This window comes from Kogia breviceps, chromosome 2 (assembly GCF_026419965.1).
Source record: "Kogia breviceps isolate mKogBre1 chromosome 2, mKogBre1 haplotype 1, whole genome shotgun sequence".
NCBI lineage: Eukaryota > Metazoa > Chordata > Mammalia > Artiodactyla > Physeteridae > Kogia > Kogia breviceps.
In genome coordinates this window covers 175401952-175427552 of record NC_081311.1, presented here as the reverse complement: position 1 = coordinate 175427552, position 25601 = coordinate 175401952, and the positions used below count along the sequence as shown (strand labels likewise).

General features: G+C 35.9%; 1 protein-coding gene across 1 annotated transcript in view; it reads left to right on the top strand.

The window, feature by feature from the left end:
* ACADL (acyl-CoA dehydrogenase long chain) overlaps positions 1-21993 on the top strand; it is a 40254-nt gene extending 18261 nt beyond the window's left edge. Inside the window, exons 6-11 of the mRNA XM_059053762.2 lie at positions 3541-3705; positions 4374-4475; positions 5444-5557; positions 13268-13395; positions 15461-15547; positions 20446-21993. Coding sequence (XP_058909745.1) covers positions 3541-3705; positions 4374-4475; positions 5444-5557; positions 13268-13395; positions 15461-15547; positions 20446-20539 — 690 coding nt within the window. The 3' untranslated portion in view covers positions 20540-21993. The remainder of the gene's footprint in view (positions 1-3540; positions 3706-4373; positions 4476-5443; positions 5558-13267; positions 13396-15460; positions 15548-20445) is intronic.
* Positions 21994-25601: the final 3608 nt, after the last annotated feature.

Below are 25601 nucleotides of genomic sequence, written 5' to 3'. Positions count from 1 at the left end.
TGATGAATATGTTTTGAGTAGCCCAGTTCTAAAGACCATTCCATTATCTAGTTTCATAGTTATTATACAGAAAAACAATGTCTGTGGTGTCAAATAAATTTGGAAAACATGCTCTACTTCTCACTTTCTGAGAGGCTGATATGCATCATGAACTTCTAAGAGTTGGATATAGTATGTCTTTTGCCCTAGGAAATTCTTTTTATAGACTATCTTGAGTTACTGTTGTTTTTCAAATATACTTTATGAAATATTCATCTACATTATTCATACTAAGGATTATAATAAAGCACTAACTGTGATATATAGTCAATTAACTCTTTGCACACAGAAGGCTTGTTTTGACAGAAGAATAGGGTATTTGGTCAAAAGTGAAATGGGAACCACACTCTTCTATGACTCCAGCTTTCTAAGCAGGCCCAGTCTGCTCAATTAGACTCTTCAGTGGGAACCACCCAGGAAAGTACCTCTGATTTTCAAAAATTCTATTAGGAAAAACAAAAACTTTAGAGGAAGCAAAAGTAAAAGAATGAGTAAGTAAATATACTACATCAATAAGATGATCTAATATGCACCCATTAAAGCATCAACACAAAATTTTTAGTGGTATAGGAAAATAATTATATTAAGTGAAAAGATTATGCTAACAGTTAAGTGAAGTATGCATATAAAATGTAAATATAGAATAATTTCAACTATATTAAAAGAAAAAAAGACCAGAAAGGAAGTTCACAATGATATTTATATGATAGACTCATGGAAGATTTTTTTTTCCTTTTTCTTTATAACACTTTTTCTTTATGTACTATCTACACAACATCTACAAAGAGCGTATGGCATAGGCATTCAATACCAAAAAATAAAATAAAAATTAAAAAAATAATGACCTCACTAGGGTTAATCTCAGCCCTATTAAAAGTTTTGACTGTCGTAATTAGGAAAGAAATCAAGAAAGCCCTTTCTTACAAAGAGAATTCTCTTATAATTTTATTAGAAAAGAGGATCAGTCATGGTAGAAATACTCACATTAGATATTAGTAACATAAAGGTACTAATTCCTGGGTGCTCTGTGATTAAAAACAAACAAAAAAGCACTATTTCAGCAATTCAACTGTGGCAACTACACAAATGATCATTATTATCTTAGACAGTTAGGAAATGGGGAGACCTGAATGGTTTTTGAGGAAGGGAGTGGTGTAATGGAAAAACACTGTAGAAAAAATTTTTACCATGATTTTTTTTTTTTTTTTTTGGCCTGCTGTGTGGCATGTGGGTTCTTAGTTCCCTGATCATGGATAAAACCTGTGCCCCTGAAGTGGAAGTGCAGAGCCCTAACCACTGGACCTCCAGGGAATTCCCTAGAATTATTTTTGAGGAATATATTTTTCTCATTTATTCACCAAACATCCTTGAAGGCCTCCTATATGCCAAATACTACACTAAGCACTGGGGATAGATACATGAATAGGAAATAGTCCCCGCCCTCAAGGAGCTCCTAGTACAGAGAGATGTTGAGGGTCTTTTATTATTGTGTCACTTACAACCATACCATCATCACTGCCTTTATTTGCTGTCATGTAGATGACACTAACATCATTAGCCTGCTTCCCATTATTTGTAAGAATCAGTGCTCTGGATTTTAGAGCATAAATCTTATTATAAAGGACTTGGATGGTAGGTGATGAGAGTAAGCAACACCATTTTATACCTGTACTATTTCAAAGGGACAGAGACAAAATTAGATCATTTGAATATAGCTTGGAAAATGCTAATATGATGGTAAATTCAGGGTGCTATGGGGGCACTTAACCCAGCTTGGGGAATTTGGAAAGACTTTTTGTTTTTTTCAGCCACGCCGAGTGGCTTGCAGGATCTTAGTTCCCTGACCAGGGATTAACCTTTGCCCCCGGCAGTGAAAGCGTGGAGTCCTAACCACTGGACCGCCAGGGAATTCCCTGGAAAGACTTTTTGGAAGAGGTGATGTCTGAACTTTGTCCAGGATGAGTAGGATTCATTGTAGCAGAGTTGGGAAAGAGCCCCCCAGGTAGAGGAAACAAGATTTCCAAAGACCCATAGATGAGGAAGACCTTAGAATATGGGGGACAGCAAGTAATGCAGTAGAGCTTAACCTACAGAAAAGAAGTGAGGGGAAAATTGGATAAGAGATAAGGCAGGAATGTAAGCTAGTGCCAATTTGTGATGAGTTTTATATGCCCTGCTAAGATTTAGAATTTATCCTGAAGCTATGAGGAGGTATTCAAAAATTTTCAGATGTGAAAGTGGTATGATTAGATTGCTTTTTTTTTTTTTTTTTTTTTGCAGTACGTGGGCCTCTCACAGTTGTGGCCTCTCCCGTTGCGGAGCACAGGCTCCGGACACGCAGGCTCAGCGGCCATAGCTCACGGGCCCAGCCGCTCCGCGGCATGTGGGATCTTCCCGGACCGGGGCACGAACCCGTGTGCCCTGCATCGGTAGGCGGACTCTCAACCACTGCGCCACCAGGGAAGCCCTAGATTGCATTTTTGAAAGATTCCTCTGACATCATGATAGATAATAGAGTTGCACAGAGATCAGTTTTAGGAACTTAACCAGGAAATGATGAGGCCCAAAGTAAGGTAGTGGCAATAGAAGTGAAAGGAAGTGAATGGATTTTTAAAAAGTGTTGAAATGGGTTAGAGAGAACTAGATGTCAAATTGAATATGAAGCAGGATAATAATGTGATTTACTGACACCATTCACTGACACAGGGAAAATAGATTAATACTCAAGATTAAATAGGAGTAGGGGTGAGAAGGTATGTATTCCTTGAGTCATCAGGTGGAACTATCCAGAAGCAGGTGTGTATACAGGTCTGGAACCTAGCAAGAAATATGGCTTAGATAAAGATTTCGAGTCATCAGCATATGAATAGCAACTAAAGCCATGGAAAGTGGCTGAGAGGACCCAGGAAAGATACAGAGTGAAAAGATAATTATTCATATTTGCTCTGTGTATATTTGTTCTCTGAATAAATACTATCTGATAAACTAATATCTCTGTTATTTTATCCCTTCTCAATCAGCATCTTCCTTATTTAGGCCATTTGGAAAGAGGTAGGCCATCATCATGAAATCGAAACTATGCCTTTTCAAAAACTGATAAATCTGAAAGTACAAATACTTTAATAGTATCATGCCATTCAAAGGAGATTCCGTTTTCTCACCTGAAACTTCTTTCTAAAATATGGTTTATCATTTTTATAGACAATTTTGTTTTAATTGGAAAATAACATAATAATGTTAATTATTATTAATATTTACAATACTATTACTGGGAAGAAAATGAATAGAGTTCATTCTTTGAAGCATTGGATAATTTCCCCCTACTCTTTAATAACCTCATGTATGAATAATCAACACTGCAGATATTCAGAGAGAGTACAGAGAGAGGTATGAAGCATGTTTTGTCTGGTTTAGTCTTCTTGAGTATACTTTCCCCCGATCATGACTTACACACGGACCTGAGTTATTGTGGAGCATCACAGTATACTTGGGGTTTTTCAGGTATTCATCACTAATGGGTGGCTAAGTGACGTTGTGATCGTAGTGGCAGTCACAAATCGTGACGCTCGCTCTCCTGCCCATGGCATTAGCCTTTTTCTGGTGGAAAATGGAATGAAAGGATTTGTCAAGGGACGAAAGCTACATAAAATGGGACTAAAAGCCCAGGTAAGTCGTAATGTAAATTTGTTTTCATAATATAAATCATTTATAAATATAATTCATATTTATTATTTATAAATAATTGAGTTTACTCAATTATGCTTTATATATAGAACTACATATAGCACAATCATACCTTCCTTCCTATGCTGGATTCTTAAAATATGCTTTTCAGAAGTGATTATGGAAATTTATTCCACTGTTTATGCAACTATGGTCAGCAATGGAAGTGAATCAGGGTAGTTTGAAAATCTGCTTTAGCAAATTAACTGCATGACAATACCCTCTACTTTTGAAATTGAAGAAAATTATGAAATAAGAACAGAAAATATTTTTTCTACTATTTGGTAATTATTTGGTAATTTTTCATTACCAAAAAGAAAAACATGTTTTACTTGATATGCATTAGAAATCCTTAGTCCTCAATACCTGCAGAACTGGACAGTATTAGAGCTAGAATGACAGTGTATTGTAGTCGGAAAGCCGCTTTTGGAATCAGATAGACCTGGGTTTGAATCCCTGGTTTACCACTTACCAATTGTGATCACAGACCACTCCAACTTGGCTTCCAGTTTGTTTTGGTTTTGTTTTTTCAATGGAAATAATAATCACCTCATCAGGTTATTGGGAGATTTCAGTGAGATAATTCTGTACTCAGTTGTATGCTCTCTTAGGATACTGCAGAATTATTCTTTGAAGATGTACGTTTGCCAGCGCGTGCCCTACTTGGAGAAGAGAATAAAGGCTTCTATTACCTCATGCAAGAGCTTCCACAGGTCAGAAGTATTAAAGAGTCCGTCTTTTGATTAGATAATGGACTGGAATAGAATAATATAGAACTATATAAATCCATGCATACAAAACTTGTGAAATAGCCAGTCATTTGAGTACAACTTGAAGTTGTAAAAAAATATACACGACTTTTGTAGGCTGGACATGTGAATAACTGAACTCAGGGATATCCAGTCAAAGCTTATAAGTGAGTCAGGAAAATAAGATTTTCAGTTCTATGATTCTTTCTTGGAATGATTTTAGTGTCTTAACTACAAATCAAGAATTTTTAGCTCTTTGTAACGAAATATCAGCCAAAATATTTACCAGGGTTTTTTTGTTTTCTTTTTTAATAATACCTGGGAATCAAAGAAAGCTGTTAAGTTCAGACTAAAAAGTTTTAGCCACATAGGGTCAGCCCTCACTTCTGTGTTTTCTGGTGTGAGTGATTATTGAGCCTCAGATGTCAGCATAAGAGGATTCATCTGTCTGGTGACAACCACAGCATGCACTAAACATGAAATGGGACAGGGACTAGGAACCCTGGCACAGGATAGAATATGAAACTCACCAACAAGATGGAATTAAACTGACTATGGATACTTTGCACTAATTCACCCTATGCCCTTTAAAATGTTGACTTCCTCAGGTATATTACATGTGTGGTATGCAGAGATCAATAAATAAAAATCGACAACTGGAATTTCTTTTCCCATAAATGAGTAAAGAGAAGAGGAAAATAAATTACTTATATACCTATATAAAGACAGTCATTCATAAAAATAAAAGATTTTTTAAGAGACATATGTGTCAAGATAGTCTTAGAAATCTCAGTGGAAGTCTTTTCTTATAAAGAGTTAAGAAATAATCTTTAGGAGTTTTATAAAGATTATGCAATTTATTTTCATTGAAATCATGTGAAAGTCACTTGTGTAATTAGAATAATGTTCAAGACCTAATTTTGGGGTTATAGGAAAGGCTACTGATTGCTGACTTGGCAGTTTCAGCCAGTGAATTCATGTTTGAAGAAACCAGGAACTACGTTAGACAAAGAAAAGCTTTTGGGAAAACAGTTGCACATATACAGGTAAGCTTGTTATTAGTATTAGATAGTATCAATTTACTCATCTGAAATGGGTCTAGGCTAAACATGAATATGGAGTAATTTTCATACAGGTGGTATCGACTGAAAAAATATGCACAACTTAAAAGTTGAGAATTATGTTTTATTTGGTACACAGTAAGCATGCAAGCACGAAATACAGCCTCTCAGATAGCTCTGAGGGACTGCTCCAAAGAGGTAAGGGAGGAGCCAGGGTATATAGGAGTCTTGCAACAGAAACCAGGTAGTCGGAACATCAAAAGATCACTGTTAATTAAAGAAAACCAGGCTTCTCAAAGTAATGAATGTATCGCTTATCTATGTATGGGAAGATCCAGGAGTCTGGGCTCATTGAAATTACTCCTGTGATATGCACCTTAACTATCTAGGGCCAGTATCCTGCTTTTCTCCATCCTGACTCCCCTCAGGGTGCACATTTGGGGGCCGCTGCAGTGGCTGCTGGCTTGACGGCTGAAACATCCATTGTTTATCTATGTGGCAGGCAACATTTTTCATCCACGGTGACGTTAGAATCCATGGAAGTGGATGAGATCACTTAGGGAGAGAGTAGAGAGGATGAGATCACTTAGGGAGAGAGTAGAGACTAAGACAAAAGAGATCCTAGGACAGAGTCCTGAGAAAAAAATTACAAGATTTAAAGGTAGAACAGGAAATTAAGAGCGTACAAAGAAAACTGAGACAGCTAGAAAGGAGAAAGCAAATCAGGCAAGTATTGTTGTAGAAGCCAAGAGAAAAGAGGATTTCAAGTAGATGGAAGCTACTTAGAGGGAAAATGAGATGAAGGTCAAAGAGTGCCCATTGGACGTGATGATATGGAGGTTATTTCATAAGAGCCATTAATGGACTGGTGTGGTGCCAGACCCCAGTGAGTAGAGCAGTGAATGGAAATGAGGAAGTCAAGATACTGATGACTGGAACTCTTTCCTGAGTTTGGCTGTGAAGTAGCTGAGAGAAAGGATGGTAACTAGAAGGCAGGAAGAGGAGGGTGGGGAGGGAGTGAGGGAAATATTTGGAGATCAAGTGAAATATTTGGAGGTTATTAATTTTTGTTATTATTATTAGGATGAGAATGCTAGAGCATATTTTAACACCTAGACAAAGGATTTAGTAAAGAGGGAAAGATTGTACGTATGGAGAGCAAAATTAACTGCATATGATCTTTCTTTGAGACAGTGTTGAAGGTGTGGATGCCAAAGTTTCAATACATGGAAAGATAGGTCTTCCCATCCTGACAGGAGAGGAGTTTCCTCCACTGAAACAGGAAGGAAAGAGGAAAGGATGAGCAAGGGTTCAGCTCCGTTGGTAGAAAATTGCAAAAGCTCTCTTCCAGAGACTTCCGTACCTTTCCTTATCAATAGGGAAGAAAGAGATGTGAGTGAATGGGGCGTGGAGGTAAGGAAGGTTTGAAATACCTTCTTCAGAGTGAGAGACTGAACTAACTAGAGACACTTACAGTAAGCTTCCTGGCAGTATTGAGGACCCAAATCAGGTTAGTGGTCATGCACTTATAGTGGAACCTTCTGCTTTTTTGTGTATTAGCTTTACTAAAAGGGTTTTGCTCCCCATGTTCAAACACAGAGAAAGGTGGATGATTGTGTTTAAACTTCCTGGGTTTCGCCAAGAAGTTTAAGTTATTTGCAAAAGAACTCAGTATATGGTAGCTGTTGTCACTAAAATATCAATCAAATTTTAGACCCTCTAGTCTCTCCTTAAAATGAAGGAACAGCTTTCAAGTAATGCAGTCATCAAAAAAACTGGAGTTGGAAGTCTAATTGAAAATTTCTAACTGGACTATCTTGGCTGAAAGGTGTTGTGAAGGGAAAGGGAAAGATGAAATACTTTGGTAATATTTTAGGACAGCATTATAGAAGTTAAGTTCAGGTGTGGTTTAAATCCTAGTGCAGCTACTTAAGTCTCTGTGGTCTATGCAAGTTTTATTATCTCTCTCAGAAGTACTTTCTTATTGTTAAGATGTGAGTAATATGAGTAGCTACCTCATAGAGTTGTTATGAAGATTAGGTGAGATAATACGCTTCTAATAAAGTGCTTAGAATATTGCCTGGTAAAGCGCGCTTTCATTAAAGTTAGCTATTACAGTTGACCCTTAAACAACACAGGTTTGAACTGCACAGGTCCATTTACATGTGGATTTTTTTCAATAAATACATTGGAAAAACTTTTGGAGATTTGTGGCAACTTAAAATAGGCAGACGAAATGTATAGCCTAGAAATATCAAAAAAAAATTAAGAATAAAAGTATGGCACGAATGCATAAAATATGTGTAGATACTAGTCAATTTTATCATTTACTACCATAAAATATACAGAAATTTATTGTGAAAAGTTAAATTTATCAAAACTTATGCACACAAACACTTATAAATCATACGCAGAACCACTGATTACAGTAGGCTACCATAAAGCAATCATATTGCTGTTTCTTTGTTATCGATGCACGAATCTTTTTACCGATAAATAAATTACATTTCTTTTTCATGTAATCTTTTCATTTTGAGAAATGTTGATATACATGATTTGTTTCACTGAGCAAGTATGTATTGATTGCCTTCTGAAGGTTGTGTGTTCAAATGTAATTTGATAGGCATGACTCTGGAAATACACATTATAACCTCCTAGCAACACAAAGAAAGTGATACTACTCGGTATCACTCTGACTTTCCCAGCTGTATCCGAAGTGGAATTAATGTCATTTGCTTCTCAAAATGTTTATTAAAATACTCATGCCTTTAGCCCTATTCTGGATACTATAAAAAGTGAACCAGACAGACATATTTTTCCATCCCCTTGGTAATCTACACTTCCTGCATTTATGAACTTCATATAAAATTACAGCAAAAATGACTATAATATTACCGAGATTGCCTGTATAGCTCAGATCATTAAATGTTATTTGACATTTAACCATGAAAAAACTAGAAAATCGGTATAATATTTACCCATAGGAGAAAAAGTTTCTTCCAAAATATTTATTTTTTTAAATTTAATAATATATATGTGTATATATGTATTTTGATAGCAAAAAGAAAAGAAATATTCTTAATCCTTTTCAAAGTAAGTGCCATTTTATTGCTGCCTTCTTTCAAAGGTAGTTTACTAAAATTTCACTAGGTGGCAGTAGGATTCTGCTTCCACACGTATCTATAGCATTGGTGGGAGCCGTATTGTTTTCCAAGTAAACATGTGGTTCTGAGATTTCTGAGATATTTCTTCTAATCTTCTTGTTTATATAAATAAGTATCTTTGAATAATACTTTCATATTCAATCTAGATACGTATTCAGAGAAGATGAATAACCAATAAGTGCTTATACCTCCTGTCACAGAGCTGGATATACAATGGTTCCAGTATTAAATTGAAATAGGAGACCTTTAAATGTTATATTATATTTGGCCAAATCTCATTTTTATGACCATATAATGATTCAGTTTCCTTTTTCTTTGATATTCTTGAATTTTGAGACTTCTGACCACTTGGATGCATTTCACAAAATTTATTTTCTTTTTTAAAAATGTTTTTTAGTAGATCTTGAGTTTTTAACTTAATTGTGATGCTGTTTATTTATTTGTGGCTGCTTTGGGTCTTCATTGCTGTGCGTGGGCTTTCTCTAGTTGTAGCGAGCGGAGGCTACTCTTCTTTGTGGTGCGTGGGCTTCTTGTTGCCGTGGCTTCTCTTATTGCGGAGCACGGACTCTAGGCACGCGGGCTTCAGTAGTTGTGGCTAGTGGGCTCTACAGCGCAGGCTCAGTAGTTGTGGTGCGTGGGCTCTAGAGCGCAGGCTCAGTAGTTGTGGGTCACGGGCTTAGTTGCTCCGCAGCATGTGGAGTCTTCCCAGACTGGGGACCAAACCTGTGTCCCCTGTATTGGGAGGCAGATTCTTAACCACTGCGCCACCAGGGAAGTCCCTAAAATTTACTTTCTTTTTAGAATGGAGACCTACCATACTTAAGTTGCGATAGTTATAGGATTTTCATGTTGTCTCATCCATACTCTCTATAGCTGCTGTGAAGTCTCATGATTTTCTATGGAATGGACAATACAATAGTAAAATTCAGATATTACATAATGATAATGTCTGTCATTGATTGATGTTCCCTATATGCCAGGAACTGTGCCAAATGGATTGTCTTTTTTTTCTTCGCAACTTCATATAATAAATATTATATTTATCCTTATTTTACAGATAAGGATATTGAGGCATGGAGAGGTTAAATAACATGCCCAAGATTTTAAAAGTATTTGAACTCTGGAACCTACGCGGGCCTCTCACTGTTGCGGCCTCTCCCGTTGCGGGGCACAGGCTCCGGACGCGCAGGCTCAGCGGCCGTGGCTCACGGGCCCAGCCGCTCCGCGGCACGTGGGATCTTCCCGGCCCGGGGCACGAACCCGAGTCCCCTGCATCGGCAGGCGGACTCCCGACCACTGCGCCACCAGGGAAGTCCTGGAACCTACACTCTTAACCCATTCACAATTTTTACTACCCAGAAATCTAAGGTAGATAGACTTTTTCTTTTCTCACCTCTTTCACCCATGGACAATGAAGTGAAAATTCAGTGTTCTTTTCTAACACAAGCTTTAGTTATTTCTTGTGTGGTATGTGCTCTTGATTTTAAGGGGACAAGGTATTAGGAAAAAAATAGGAGAGGTAACAAATAACACTTCTTCTTTACATTTCTCCGAAAAGGGAATATTTAGTTCTTAGACCTTGAGTGTGGGGTTAATTAACTACAAAATCAGGTAGCAAACCTAAGTTTTGTAGTTTATACTTGAGTCGTAATATATTAGAGTACATCTAATGGTGATGTTTAAATGGAATCCTGGGCTCAATAACTTCTCCAAGGGGTCTTCCATTTCCATAATTCTATGATTCTAAGAACTGTGTTATTCAGAACTCTGAAAGAGATGCTATCTGATCCACTTTGCAACTTTAGGGAAATTTTTTTTAATGAAATGCTAGCTACACTGTTATCTATGAGGGACTTAATAAATGTTAAAAAATATTGCTGTGAGCATGCTGATCATTCACCAAAAGCACCTGCTAATAATGTGTGGTACAATTATTACCTACCATTCATTAGAGAACAATTTCTGAAAGCATGATGCAGTGTTTGCAGTGAAGAGCAAAGACTAAATCTGTTATTGGTAACACCCAACTCAATGCCAAGAGTATGTAAATATTTTATCTCTTATCCCCAAGAGAGTAACTTATGCACTCTTGGTGGCATTAATTCTGTCAAACCTGTGGACCTGAATGCACTGAAGCAAGAATTTTCTAAATGAGCCCATTCTGGTCTGAAATTTAACTTCAGCTTCTAGAAGCTCCTAGCATTTCCATAGAAACAGCTCTCTTATGAGATAATTGGGCTTAGAGATCTTGATTCTCTCATATTGTAAATAGTGAATAAGTTCTCAAATGTGCCATTGCAGGGTGGGGAGGTGGTGTGTAATAATATCTTGAGACTTGTCAGACTCCCTCTTATGTTCCAAATGAAGTGTCATGGGCAGTGTCATTGACCTACACCAAGAGTAAGCTAAGACCTCAGTTTCAGGGATTTTCATGGAATATATAGTCATCTATGTTCAATATATGGAAGGGTATTCCCCTGCTTTTTCGTTTCCTGTTGCATCTTCAAATTCTTCTGTGAGTACACTTGGATGTGTGGGGTGGGGGTGGGAAACTTTGTGATGATTAAAGTTTAGAGATTTGGCCTTATTAAATAGAAATGGATAGAAAGGGAGGTAGAAAAAGTAGGAGAAAGTATGAGAGAGGAAGAAAGTTTTGGTAAACCTGGCATGTTCTAAATTAGAGGCCAGGATGCAAGAGGTGGAAAAGTGTGGTGCCAGCCTCCCCACTGCTTGGCTTTAGAATCATTAGATGCCAGTCACATTGTCTATTTCTAGAACAGGATGGAGTAAGCCCAAGGGAAAGGCAGTCAGTTTGGGTTTTCCATCAGCGTAGTAGTTATGTTGGTACACATATGAGGAATCTGTCCCTCAGAGCTCCTTCTCCAGCTGACAACACCCTGGTCTTGCCTGTCCTGGGTCTTATTATACTCCTTTTCTACTCTTTTCCAGAAATGGTAAGAACCCAAACTGTCTCCACTACAATGATGCTTTTAAGGTTTTGGTTTTGTGGTTTGAGATTGCTGTAACAAGTAGCAAAGGCAGGTCAAACATCCTCTGAATATCTGGTCCAGGAAGCCTTCTTTTGAGAATGAAATCATGGCTTTGGACTTGCCATTGCGTACGTTGGGTGCATTCATAATTTCTAGTTTGAGATTCACTGTGCCACCAAGTTAGTGCCATTGTCATTAACTTCCATGCCTTTTATTAGCCACAGTGAAGGTCTCACTCATAAATTTCAAGCAGAATGATCAAAACTCTGTTCCTATCTGAATTTCCACAAGGAAGATAGAGCCAGCTGACCATAGCTAAGCCTTGAACTTGAGATCAACTAGAACGGGGTGTATTTCTGGAGGTTATCCAAAGTGGAAAGCCAGTAGTATTTCAAATTCAAGCCAGTTTCCTGAAGGTGGTTCAAGAGTTGGTGCCAAAGAGACCACATGAAAACTCAAGAGTTCAAGGTGTGAGAGCCAAGAGTCAGGAATGCAAGAAAATTTGACTGAAGTTAGAGCAATCAAGAACAATTGAGGATGGTCTAGATAGAATGATTTCCAAGAATACTATTGGTTGTCTGTGGCCAGCAGGAGGAGGTATATAGGTATGTTATCGTTGACAATTCCAGACCATTCACTTCAAGTTAGAGACTGTGCAAGCTATTGAGAGAGATAAGAGGGAGGGCGGGGAAAGGTGGAAGAGGTTGGAGGGTACTGGACTTTGATGTCTTGAGTGTTCTGATTCTGTTATTCTCCCATTGCATTCTACAGATCTAGATTAAATACTTTGCAATATAAAATAATAATGTCTAATAAATATTTTTGATGTCCCTCCAGCTTGTTATTTTATTACTTTACTCCAAAACAAAAAAGCAGAAAATGTGTATACTTAATTTCATTAATAGAGAAAAATTCTTCATGGATTTAGATTCTGGACAAAAATAAGTGTTTTCAACAGCTGTACCTAAAGGACTGTACCTCAAGATGGTGTTCACCCATTAAAGTCATGCTGTTTTTCGAAAAGTTCCCTAGGGGCTTCCCTGGTGGCGCAGTGGTTGAGAATCCGCCTGCCGATGCAGGGGACACGGGTTCGTGCCCCGGTCTGGGAAGATCCCACATGCCGCGGAGCGGCTGGGCCCGTGAGCCATGGCCGCTGAGCCTGAGCGTCCGGAGCCTGTTCTCCGCAATGGGAGAGGCCACAACAGTGAGGCCCACATACCACCAAAAAAAAAAAAAAAAAAAAAAAAAAAAGTTCCCTAGATGGTCTAAATTTTTTAACCTAAAACATGAAATGTTATTTATCTATTTATCTACTTTTGCATCTTATCTTTTAGTACAAGTTTTCTTAGCAATGAAATATAGTGGGTTTTTAATTTGAGCTGTTTAGTTAAAATATGCCTCTTTTTTGGAGAAAAAAACAGTAATTCCACTTTTGTTTTGCGCTAAAGATATTTTACTGTATAATTTTTGATATGCTAAGTGACTCAAAATATGCTCTTCTCCTATGCTCATCTTTTCCTTTCATTTCCTTTAAACTCAAGACAGTGCAGCATAAGCTAGCAGAATTAAAAACACACGTTTGTGTAACCAGAGCTTTTGTGGACAGCTGTCTCCAGCTGCATGAAATGAAACGTCTGGACTCTGCCACTGCTTCCATGGCGAAATATTGGTATGCATGCTACGGTAATTAAAATGTGGTGCTTGCACAGATTGTTATGGAAATCTTCCAACTTGAAACTCAACCTTGAGGGTCATAAAGGAAGAAGGCTAAGTAAATGAAAACTAGCAATAAGAACCACCTTTTTAAAAAATGCTGAAGGGCCCCATTAAACATATAAATTTATAATGTGCTAAAACTTACTCAAGTTGGTTTTTAACTTTTAGCTTGCCACTGAAAGTAAAATATTAAGAGACTAAAATAGGATGACTGATTAGTTCATTCAAGTAGTAGTTTAATCTCAAATTATCTGAAGAGTGGCAGTATAGTGAGATCACAAAATTACAGTAATACTTAGAGTCCCGAGACAGAGTCCCAATTCTTTCATTAAATAACTGCAATTAAATTAAATGATTTGGGGGCCAACATTTTGATATCTGTGAAATGAGTAGATTGGGCAGGATTTTTCTATTTAAGATGTTTTCTAGATCTAAGAAGAATTTCTGAATATTTGACTGTCCAATCAAAAGTTGTACATGCTCTATTAAGCAAAAGGAAAAAAAATGTCCTATAGAATGACTTTCATTTGTATTAAAGATGATTAGCAATGGTATTAAAGATGTGTTAATGAAAAAAGACCCCTATAAGGCTTTTGTGTATTTTAAGGTTTAAGAACATAGTTTAAATCAAATTCTGGAAATGGGTTTTGTTTCCTCTTTGAAAAACAAACATTCTCACATCTCATTAGCCCAAAAATAACCTGGAAAAAATTCCTGTCATTATTCATTAACTTGTGTTCAGTTCAGTCAGCAGTAGAATGGGGAAATATGCAGAATAGTGGTTTATGTAATGATTCCAAAATAATAAAGTTGCCAGGTTGAAAAGTCATGTGGAATTACTAGAAACTTGCACTTTTGGGGGAGACATTTTACCTTTACATTTATAGCAAGTTTTTTGACTAGTGGGAAAAAGAGTAAAAATATTTTAGATATTTTTGGAAAAAGAGATATTTGGATAGCTGTTGGCCTTATTGGTTTTTGAAAACACCAGGTTTATAGACATACTTGTATTTCATTTTGCAGCAGAGGGAACAAGTAGTTTCAACCCAGCAAATATTTTACTAAAATACTCGCCAATACAAAAATGTATAGAATTCCAAATATCACTGCCCCCTGAATCTTGTCTGTTAATCATTATATTGTTACTGTATTTCTCAGGAACATCCTGACCTGTCCTATGACTTGAGTTAAAAATTATTTTTTATAGGAAAATGTGTCTATGCTTACCTTTTCTTTATATTTCCCACTGTTGAAAGTAAGCAGAAAAGATTTTGAACTAACTTGTATTTTATGTTAAGATGAATAACGTTCCTACCAGTCATCTCATGGATTTTAACAATAGTTAAAATGGTTGTGATAAGATCAGAAAAGGGTATTTCTCAAGCACCTCATGTTAATATACATATACTTCAGGAATAATAATTCCAAAATAATCTTTAATAAATTTCCTATATGATAGTAGGTACTTTAATAGAGGTCTGCCCTCTTAGGTTTTCACTTTTACTTTCAGTTTATTTCTGAAAACAATTTTTTGTCAGTTACTAAAATTCAGAATTGCAACCTTTAGGTAGGAATTGACACATTTGAAGAAAAAAAAACACATATTACACAAGGCAGAAGAAAATAGATGACTGTATAATTATTCAGTTAACTTCTATCACATAGAGAATCTGCATAAATTAGACCAAATTCAAGTTTTTACTATATTCTTTTCAGGCTTAAGGTAGCCAACACCTAATAAATAGTCTAAGCTTTCTACATTTTGTTTCTAGACTTAACAAAAACCCAGCCAGAAGTATAATTGATGAAGAAAGTATTTGTTATATGAAAATTCTCTTGAGATATATATCACGTGGAATTTATATCAATCTTCTCTGGTTGGCTAATATGCCTAATTTTAATTGTTTGATAAATGTAAGCATTTAAACAATCATAAATAATTTGTTTCCTGGTTGTAAAGCATCTCATGAAAATTCATTTCAAATGTTCCTTTTCTGTTTTTTATTTTGGTCATCTAGGGCATCTGAGTTACAGAACAGTGTAGCTTATGACTGCGTGCAGCTGCATGGAGGTTGGGGATACATGTGGGAGTACCCAATTGCAAAGTGAGTATGCCTGTTGTGTTACACTCTTCTGGGTAACGTGAAGAGAAAGGAAAATTTCTTTAACTGTCCTTTGTCCATTGAGTACAAAGGGAAAGGAGGTGCAAAATCTTTGTATTTTCCAACTGACTATGGAGTGTGTTCAAGTAGATAGAAACAGCTTCATGCTATCAAATCACCACTAGGATTTTGTCATATTTTTTAAAAGTGAAGATGTAGTGCATTATACAATATACTACATATAAATGTAAATAAATATAAATATGTAATATACTAAAGCTTTATTTGAATCATTATACAGAGGGATTAATATCCCTATTTTATTGTTGAATAATATTTTATTATAAGTGATTATAGTTAATCATTCAGGTTTTTTCTAGTTTTCTACTGTGACAATGCCGCAATAAGCGCCTTCATACATTTATCTTAGATACGTGTGTGTTTGATTACAACAGGACAAAGTCCCAAAAGTAGTACTGCTAGTTCAAAAGTATGTATATTTTAAATTTTAATGCATTTCCAGATCATTTCCTCCAGTTTGAAGCAACTCATACTCAAATGAACAAAGTCCAAGGATGACTTCTCCTCCTAAGCTATGAATGTTATTGCCCTTTAAATTTTAAGTGAATCTAATGGGTAAAAAATAGGTTATTATTCTTCCTTTAATTTGCATTGACTATTAATTATTTTATTTTGTTTTATTTTATTTTATTTTATTTTACTGTAGTAAGAGCACTTAACATGAGATCTACCCTCTTCACAAAATGTTAAGTGTTCCATACAGTATTGCTAACTGTAGGCACAGTGCTGTACAGCAGGTCTCTAGAATTTATTCATCTTGCTTAACTGAAACTTTAGGCCCATTGATTAGTAACTCCCCATTTCCCCCTCCCCTTAGCCCCTGGCAGCCACCATTCCTCTTTGAGTCTATGAATATGACCATTTTAGATACCTAATATAGGTGGGATCATGTAGTATTTGTCTTTCTGTGACTGGCTTATTTCACTTAGAAGAATGTCCTCAAGGTTCATCCAGGTGGTGACATATTGCAGAATTTCCTTCTGTTTAAGGTTGAATAGTATTCCATTATATGTTATACTACAGTTTCTTTATCCATTCATCTGTCCGTGGACATACAGGTTGTTTCCACATCTCGGCTGTTGTGAGTAATACTGCATTGAACATGTGAGCGCTAGCATCACTTGGAGCTCTTGATTTCAATTCTTTCGAATAAATACCTAGAAGTGGGATTTCTGGATCATATGGTAGTTTTATTGAATTTTTGGATGAATTTCCATACTATTTTTCATAGCAGCTGAGATGCACCACTTTGCATTCCCTCTACCAGTGTGCCAGTATTGCAGTTTCTCCATATCCTCGACAACACTTGTCTTTAGGCTTTTTTGTTAATAGCCATCCTGACAGGTGTTAGATGATATTTCATTGTGGTTTTGATTTTCATTTCCCTGGTGATTAGTGACATTGAGCATTTTTTCATATACCTTTTGGTCGTTTGTATGTCTTCTTTCAAAATATCACTTTTTTAAAACTAAAAAAAAAAAATAGACATTATAGAAAAATTAATCTGCATATAAAAAGGATCTAAGTTGTCGTGTTTTAAATTTTTTATTGTCTATTTTGCTCTAAAAATAAATCAAAAGTATTATTTTTTTCTAAGTAGAATTTGTACTTCCTTCAACTTTAAAATAAATTAAATATAGCCTTTTTATTGTATTACATATGAATATTCTTGTTACCATTTCGAAGCAGTACCAGTTTGTCAGTAGGCAGCATCCTCTTCCATATTTCTTCCTCCATCTCCATAATTTCTTCTTTCCCTCTTCCTATAGTCTTTTGCCTCAGTAATCTCTCCATGGCATTTCTCCTCCTCATAGCAGAAGATATATTTTTCCTCTTATTTGGCAATATTTTCAGTTTATAAATTTTCTCAGGGAAGTTTTTTCTATATAGAGAGAAGTCCAATTTAGTTTTGAATCTGAGAATGAGAATGCTATGAGCTTCCAAAAACTTCTTATAATTTTAATCTAAATACAGAGTATCTAAAAGAGAAAAATTATCAAACTAGTATTCAAACTTACTTTCAAATTTATCATTTTGGCAAGCATAATTGAAAACATTTGATTTGCTTATAGTCCTTAATGAGGAAAATAAACATTTTATTCAAGTTACATTAAAAACAGAAGCTCCAGCATAGAGTTTCTGTTAGGTATAATTTACTAATTTTCTGTAGCCACTGGGCAGCTCAGAAAGCTTTAATCACAGGGTGTATATAATTTATAACCTTTTATAAAAACTCAGCAACAAGTAGGGTTTTTCCTTCCTTCAGAATGTAGGCATGAAGTAGCTAAATGATTTCCTTTACTTTATCAATCCTTGGACTTGGATTATTGGTATATCCTTCCAGAACTACTTCAAACAGGACTTAATCAAGAGCAGATTTATTTTTTTTAATCTTTGTATAGTCATGAAATCAAAGTAAACACTGAGTTATGCTAGCACAAATTAAATCACCTCTGGAATTTTTCCTGTGTGTTTTCATGTTTTAGTCATAATATTAATCCACCTTATTGACAATATTCAAAATGCTAAGGAAGTAAAATAATAATGGGTGTTTATATTTTTCGACTTAACTGTGCTATTATAACTGCTGCAGGGTGTGTAGACATGTCATGGCTCAGTGCTTGTCTAGTTTGGTTCGGTTCCTAAGAAAGGCATATTAGGTGAAGAGGAGTCAACCATCTACATGGTCCAAGATTAGAGCGTAGCAGAAGTCTTGGTCTCTGTTTTCTCAGAGGCAATTCCATGAGGTCAATAGCAAGCAGACATTTTAACTTGATGGCTTATTTGAAATCCCTAGTTTCAATCTGAGAGACTTACATTTCCTTTCAGGAATAATCATCCCCTTCTTGGCCAGCTGGTTGGTTTAAAGACTGTAGGAACTTTTAAACTAGACTGCTATTTCTCTCCCCAAAGACATAGGGAAGGAACTTTTCATAAGATAACGAGAGAGAGTAGTAGGATAATATCAAAAAAGCTAATTAGATACATTAGGCAGTATGTGGCTGAAGTGTACAGACTTTGATGAGATAGAAAAAAAAAATCATTCTAATTGTGTTTTTATATCCTAAGATTAAGCTATATTATTTGTGTGTGTGTGTGTGTGTGTGTGTTGCTGAGTCTTGGTTTCACAGATCAAAGAGGTGCTTTTTGCTTTTTGGTTTTGTTTCATTTATTTGTTTTCTGTTTGTTTAAAAATAACCAGCCTTAAGCATGGGAGTTTACTTCAGTCTTACTCTTTAGGCTTGGGCCTATGACAAGTGAGGCTTCAGTTTTGCCATTTCAAGAACTGTCTGCAGTGCTAGGAAGAGCAGCCTGAGACAGAGCGCTTCATCACTGTGGGGTTAAGCATTCCTTCTGCTGCCATTCTCTGTTAATTTTAGTTGATGACTGAATTTAATTAGTAACCTATAAAAGGGCTACTGATCTCTGTCAGTTACCTACTCCTCTGGAACTTCATTAATGTGAAAAAAAATATGCCCAACCTGATCCAAAAATGTCTAAAAGCACTGAGATGGCTGAAGTAGGCTGAAGTGCCAGGTAAGTCCTCTAAACGAAAGTGCTAGATTTTGTGGGCAACAGTGGGATCTGTTCAAAAGAAAAAATATATTTGAAAACACATATGTCTCTAGATTTCAAGTGTCATAAGAAAGTAGCTATTGAGATTCTAAAATTCCTTTGTAATATAGGAAATCAAATCAATAAATATTTACTGAGCGCTCAACAGTTTGTAAAGTACCATGGTGAACGTGGACAAGGAAAAGTTCAGAATCGGTCATGTTTCTAGAGAGCTTGCACATTTAATTTGTCTCAAATTAAATTAAAAAAAAATTTTAATGCTTGAAAAAAATGCCTTTGAATTTGTCTACTAGAAAAGTCCAAAGCTCAGTAACTAATCTTAACATTTCTGGGCCAATGAAAATGTTGAGATGTAATAAAAAAGATACTTGCCAGAGTGGCAGGATACCTACCTTTTCATTCCAGGCTGCCAATGATCTGTTATGTGACCATTAAATAGCAACCGTTAATTAGTATATGTATTAACTTTTCAGCATCTCAGTTCCTTTACCTGCAAAACAATAATAATATTTATCCTCCCTAATTCCAGAGCTGAGAGGATAAAATGAGATGAGAAAAGGTAAAACCAGCTATATAGTGTTATGGTTGCTGTCATCACTACCAAAAGTGAATTCCTTCCTGTTTTTGTATGTCAGTATACTCAGCCACTCAGTATTTCAACCTCATACATTACTGGAGTGACTGTTAATCATTTCCAAAAAATAAGTTACTTGTTAACTTTGTGAAGTAATATTTTCTGAAGCATCAGTTTATACTGCTGATGGCAGCAGTAGTGATGGGAATCTAAAGGATGTTAGAAAATATGTACTTTCTTTTCTCTTTTGTTTTTTATAAAACCAGTAGATTTCAGCTTTTGGGGGGAAACATTAAAGGTAACAAGATATTAAGACATTCCATCCATTTCTAAATTTACAACTGCCCTTTTTGGAATGTTATTATATGTGCTGAATTTTACAAAATTAAGTCAAAAGAAACATACTTAGAAATGTTATTTTGAATTTGTAATCTCTTCAGGCAGGCTAAAACAAAACTATTCAAATGATCAATATCTTAATAGAATTTTATAATTATGCCAATCTAGGGTGGATGCCATATGGAAAAATAAAATAATTTACGAAGAACTTCTCTTGTTTGGATTTCATTAAATGAACACTTTAAAGTAATTAATAGTTACCTGGTGAGACAAAATTTATAATTTCTAATATCTTTTGTTTGTTCATTCAATCATCTTCTTATTTATCCAGAGCTTATGTGGATGCCCGAGTTCAGCCAATCTATGGTGGTACCAATGAAATAATGAAGGAGCTAATTGCAAGAGAGATCGTCAGTGACAAGTAGACATCTGCCCACATCCTGGAATCCTATTACAACTAATCTGGTTTTAAATCTACTCAAGATAAAATACAACCTGGAAAGGGAGGGAACACTAAACATGTTTTTATATGCTCTCTCTACAGAGAAAGAAATCAAATACAAATACAAGATTAACACAGTGGGAGGAGAAATCTTTGAATCCAAACATCCTAAAGTTTTCCAATGTAAAGGTTGGTAGGATCCTAAACCTTTCCAATTAAAAGGTTTAACTTTTAATTTTTTATATAGCTAAAAGGCAAAGATTTTCTGATTCTAGAAGCCTTAATGTTTCATGTATCCTTAAAATTCTGAAAGAGCGTAGTCACTTAGATCTTTAAAATTGAGGCAGAAATAATTTTGTTATTATACTATAAAAATGGGATTAATATGCACAGCACATTGACTTTAAAAAGGAAAAATAAATATAATTTATAATGCAAAATACGTTTAGCTATCTCTTAGTCCAAATTCCCCGGAACAGTGGTTTCTACCACCCTATCCTAAACCTCTGTTTTTAAGTAATGAAACACTTTCTTCAAGCCAAAGCTTATGCCAAGTCCTTGTGAAATCCTGTTGTGTGAAGAACTGCTCTGGTTGAAGCAGGAAGCCTTCCTAACTTATGGCCTTAGAATCACTAGACTCAGCTAAGCAAATCCCCACTAGAGAATGCCAGTGGTTGCCTCGACCACTGACCCCTGGGCTTTCAACAGATGTCCATCCCAGTTTAATTTCTAGGAGAACACAGAATAATCCATCATCCTTTAGTTTCAAGATATTGATGTATTTATAGGTATCAAAACAGTGACTTTTATTTTGGAGCAGTGTAATTTTTTAATTAATTTAACAGACTTATACTTTGTGTCATCTATAAACTAGGCTGTTAAAAATATGATGAGAAATATGATTTTAAAAATTGGCAAGATCCCTGCTAATGAGTGAAGAAATAAGTTGTAATAAATAAGGTAAGAAGCAAGTAAATAAACAAAATAATTTCAAATAATGATAAAGGCAGTAAAGGAAATAAAGTAAGCATTTAAAGTAGGAAAGTGAGGAAACGACGTTTGGTTTGAGACTATTATCAAAAAATAAGCCATTGATTTGTAAACTGATAGCATCATTTTAGTACTTGTTTTTCTTTGCATATATTGCTGAGACAGTGAATAAAGTCGTTTCTAAATGGAAATAAATAGGTGTATTCTTGTTTAACTTAGAGAACCTAAACCTTTTATTTGGTGTTGTGGGTATTAAGCATTGTTTTTTAATGCAGTCTTTACAACTGGGTAGAGCAGAGAGTAGAGAAAATACTTTGATACCATTCTATCCTAGTCTTATATACCTTCAATTTGCTCTTGAGTTGAAGTTTGTATGATTGCCAACTTGAGTCCTTGCTCAGTAAATACCATGCAAAATTGGTTAAAATAAATTCTTATTAGATATTACTGTATTTGCCACTTTCACCTCACTTCTACTACCAGGAAACAATAGAGAATTAGACCAACTGCCCAGCCCCAGCCCCTTTCCCAGGTTTAAAGGAAACTAGATTTTAGGAATTAAACATCTGTAGGATAAACAGTAAAGTAACATAGTAGGAAATGCCTGCTACGTAGAGGTGGACAAACCTAGGTTTGAATGATGACTCTACCATTTAGCAGCCATTGGACCTTGGGCAAATTATTTAACTTCTCAGGATTCTTTCAGGTACAAATGACAAAGAAACCCAATTCAGACCATCCTAGGCAAAAACTTGTGTGCTAGCTAAAATGAATTGTGGAGTACCTCATACAATCTAAAGAACTGTAGGAGCTCGTGTCTCAAGGGCCTGATTGAGGTTCAGGACTGTCAGCACTTACACTATATCCGTTTATTTCTACTTTTCTTTGCAAATTGGCCTAATGCACACTGCAGAGAAATTTCATCACAGGGCCTGTAAAAATGACCTTGGGCTGCTCCAGGCCTACATCCTTCAGCACAATATCATTATAAGGTGGGGAAAGGTGCACTATAATTGACAATCTCATCAGGAGCACACAGACTGGGGGAAGCAGTTCCTGAAGCAGAGAGTGGTATTATCAAAAGAAAGGGAACAGAAGGTCTGCTGGGCAGCCCTTAATCACGCTCACACACACGCACAAAGTTATTACAAAGTTATTATTATAGGTTCCTGTAATTTTTATATATCAGAAAGTGAAAGGATTTCTAAGGTAGGATATTTTCTTGGAATGATCCCTGAGATCTCTTTTCTGTCTCTTCTAAGCTAGTCGTTTGGGTTTCCCTGGTGGCGCAGTGGTTGAGAGTCCGCCTGCTGATGCAGGGGACACGGGTTCGTGCCCTGGTCCGGGAAGATCCCACATGCCGCGGAGCACCTAAGCCCGTGAGCCATGGCCGCTGAGCCTGCGCGTCCGGAGCCTGTGCTCCGCAATGGGAGAGACCACAACAGTGAGAGGCCTGCGTACCGGGGGGGGAAAAAAAAAAAAAATATATATATATATATATATATATATATATATATATATATATATATATATATATATATATATATATATATATATATATATAAGCTAGTCGTTTATCTTGCAAATTCAGTCTTCTTTGCATCCTCAAAAGAAGCAAGTGTTGTAGCATGAGCTTACAGCAAAAAGCAAAACAGGGAGCTCAGAATGTGTTCCTTAACCTTCTATTTAGTTTTCATTTCTTAAATAGCTAATCTTCGTGTTTTGCTTGTATGGCTTTGATAGTTGTCCCCTAGGGAAGGAATTTATCATCTGTATCTCATGCAGTGCTAAGTGCTCAAGAAATGATAAATAATAATAATGCTCAAAGGAACAGACTGGGCCAACACAGCAAGAAAGCCACACTGGGTAAATAATTAATAAGAATCAAAAAGCCCGAGTAATTTTGGGTTTTGGCTGAGATTTTTAGAATCATAATTATTGCCTTAAAATTATTTTTGCCCTTTAGTTCTTTGATGTTGTCATTGAAAATGACAATATATAGAAGAAGCTGTTTTGATTTGCTGTTTTAAAAATCTAACTGCAAATCTTTACAGCAATCTAGTAATTTTAGTAGTTTATTGCTCAAGGTATAAAATTTCTAGGAGACTGGTTTTTTTTCATATGTCAGTATTATTTTTGGCACACACAGCATTTATTTATTTGGAGTCATTGGAAAGATTTGACATTGAGATGGAAGCCAACTGTAGGCCTATCATGTCTACTGCTTTATAATAAATGTTGAAAAGGAGTTTTACACTATTTTAAAAATCTCATTATCATGAGAAACTTTTTAAAAAATTACAGAAAAATTCAAACACACTCAAAAATAGTGAAGATAGTGTAATGAGCCTCTAGCTTCAACATTTGCCAGTGATCTCCCTCATGTTTTTTTCTCAATAATTTTGAAGCAAATCCCAAACATGATCCTATTTCATACACATATATATTTCAGAATATGTATCTAACTGATATATCTAACTGATGAAGGTTATTTTTGTAACCACAAGGTCATTATCATAATTTTAAAACTTAAATTTAAAATATAGTTCCAAATTAACAGTAAAGTTTTCTCAGTTGCGTCAAGAATGCCTTTTGTAGTTGGTTTGTTCAAATCAGGATCCAAGCAGGGTCCACAAATTGCATTTTTTGGTATTGTCTTCTATATATTTTATAACAGTCTTCCCTTCTCTCTTTTTCCTTCTCCCTTTCTTTTAAATTTTACTTTTTAAATGAACATACAGCAAATTTGCTTGTTTTGGGTATATATACATATGATAAAATTACCTTTTTTGGTACTCTGAATTTTAGCACATATATAGATTAGTGCAACCACCACAATCAGGATACAGAACAGTTTCATTAACCACAAAAACTACCTCATGCCCTTTATAGTCACATCATTTCTGCTTCTCTAACCACTGGCAACTACTGATATGTTCTCTGTTATTATATTTTTGTCATTTTGGAGCTCATTAAAATGGAATCATATAGTATGTAACCTTTTAAGAACAGCTTTCTCTTAGCAAAATGCATTTAAGATTCATTCATGTTGTGTGAATTAATAGCTCGTTCCTTTTTCAGTGCTAAATAGAGTCCAGTGTAGGGGTGTACCACAGTTTATTCATTCACCTTCTTAAGGATATTTTGATTGCTGAGATTAAATACCCAGGCAAGGAATTTTGGGGTCATAAAGGTAAATGTATGTTTAACTTTATAAGAAACTGTCAAGCTGTTTTTCCAGAATTCCTGTGCCATTTTGCCTTCCCACCAGCAATATGAGTTCCAACTGTTCTGCATCTTCTCTAGCACTTGTATTTTTTTTATTTTAGTCATTCTAATAGATATGTAGTGGTATCTCATTGCAGTTTTAATTTGCATTTCCCTAATGCCTAATGATATTGAACAGCTTCTCGTGTGATTATTTGCCCTTCACATATCATCTTTGGTGAATTATCTGTCCAGATCTTTTACCTATTTTTAGTTGGGTTGCTTGTTTTCTTAATATCGAGTTTTGAGAGTTTTTTACATATTTTAAACTGTCGAGCACAAGGCATATTCAGGCTGACAGATTCAGCCAGTAAAGAAACAACGAGCCCTTTATAGACTCAGTTTTTTGCTTACATAGGGAGTGCAAAGATGAGTAGCCAAAGGTGCCAGCCCTCTGTGGCCCTTGCACAGGATGACACAAACAAAAGAGGCCAGATGACTGCAACGAGAATTATGGGATAATCCTGCTGAGGATTTCATTCCATGATACTGCTAATCAGTTTTATAGCTGCAGATTTGCCTTAAGGATGGTGAGGCAGAAAGCCTCATACCCCACCAGAACCTGAAAACAATGAGAAACTGCCTAATGACAGCCCTGTGGGTAGATAGGGAAGCGAGTGAGAAATAGCATTGTAGCAGCACCTCGCGGGTCTCCCATGCTCTCCTGTCCCAGGAGGGTCACAAGGCATTCTGTCATTCTGTCAAGATTCAGCCGCCGTCCAAGCCTTGCCTATGTGGCCTGTGTGGAAACATGCAAGGTCGTCAGGCTCTGGCTGTTCCCCTAGAGA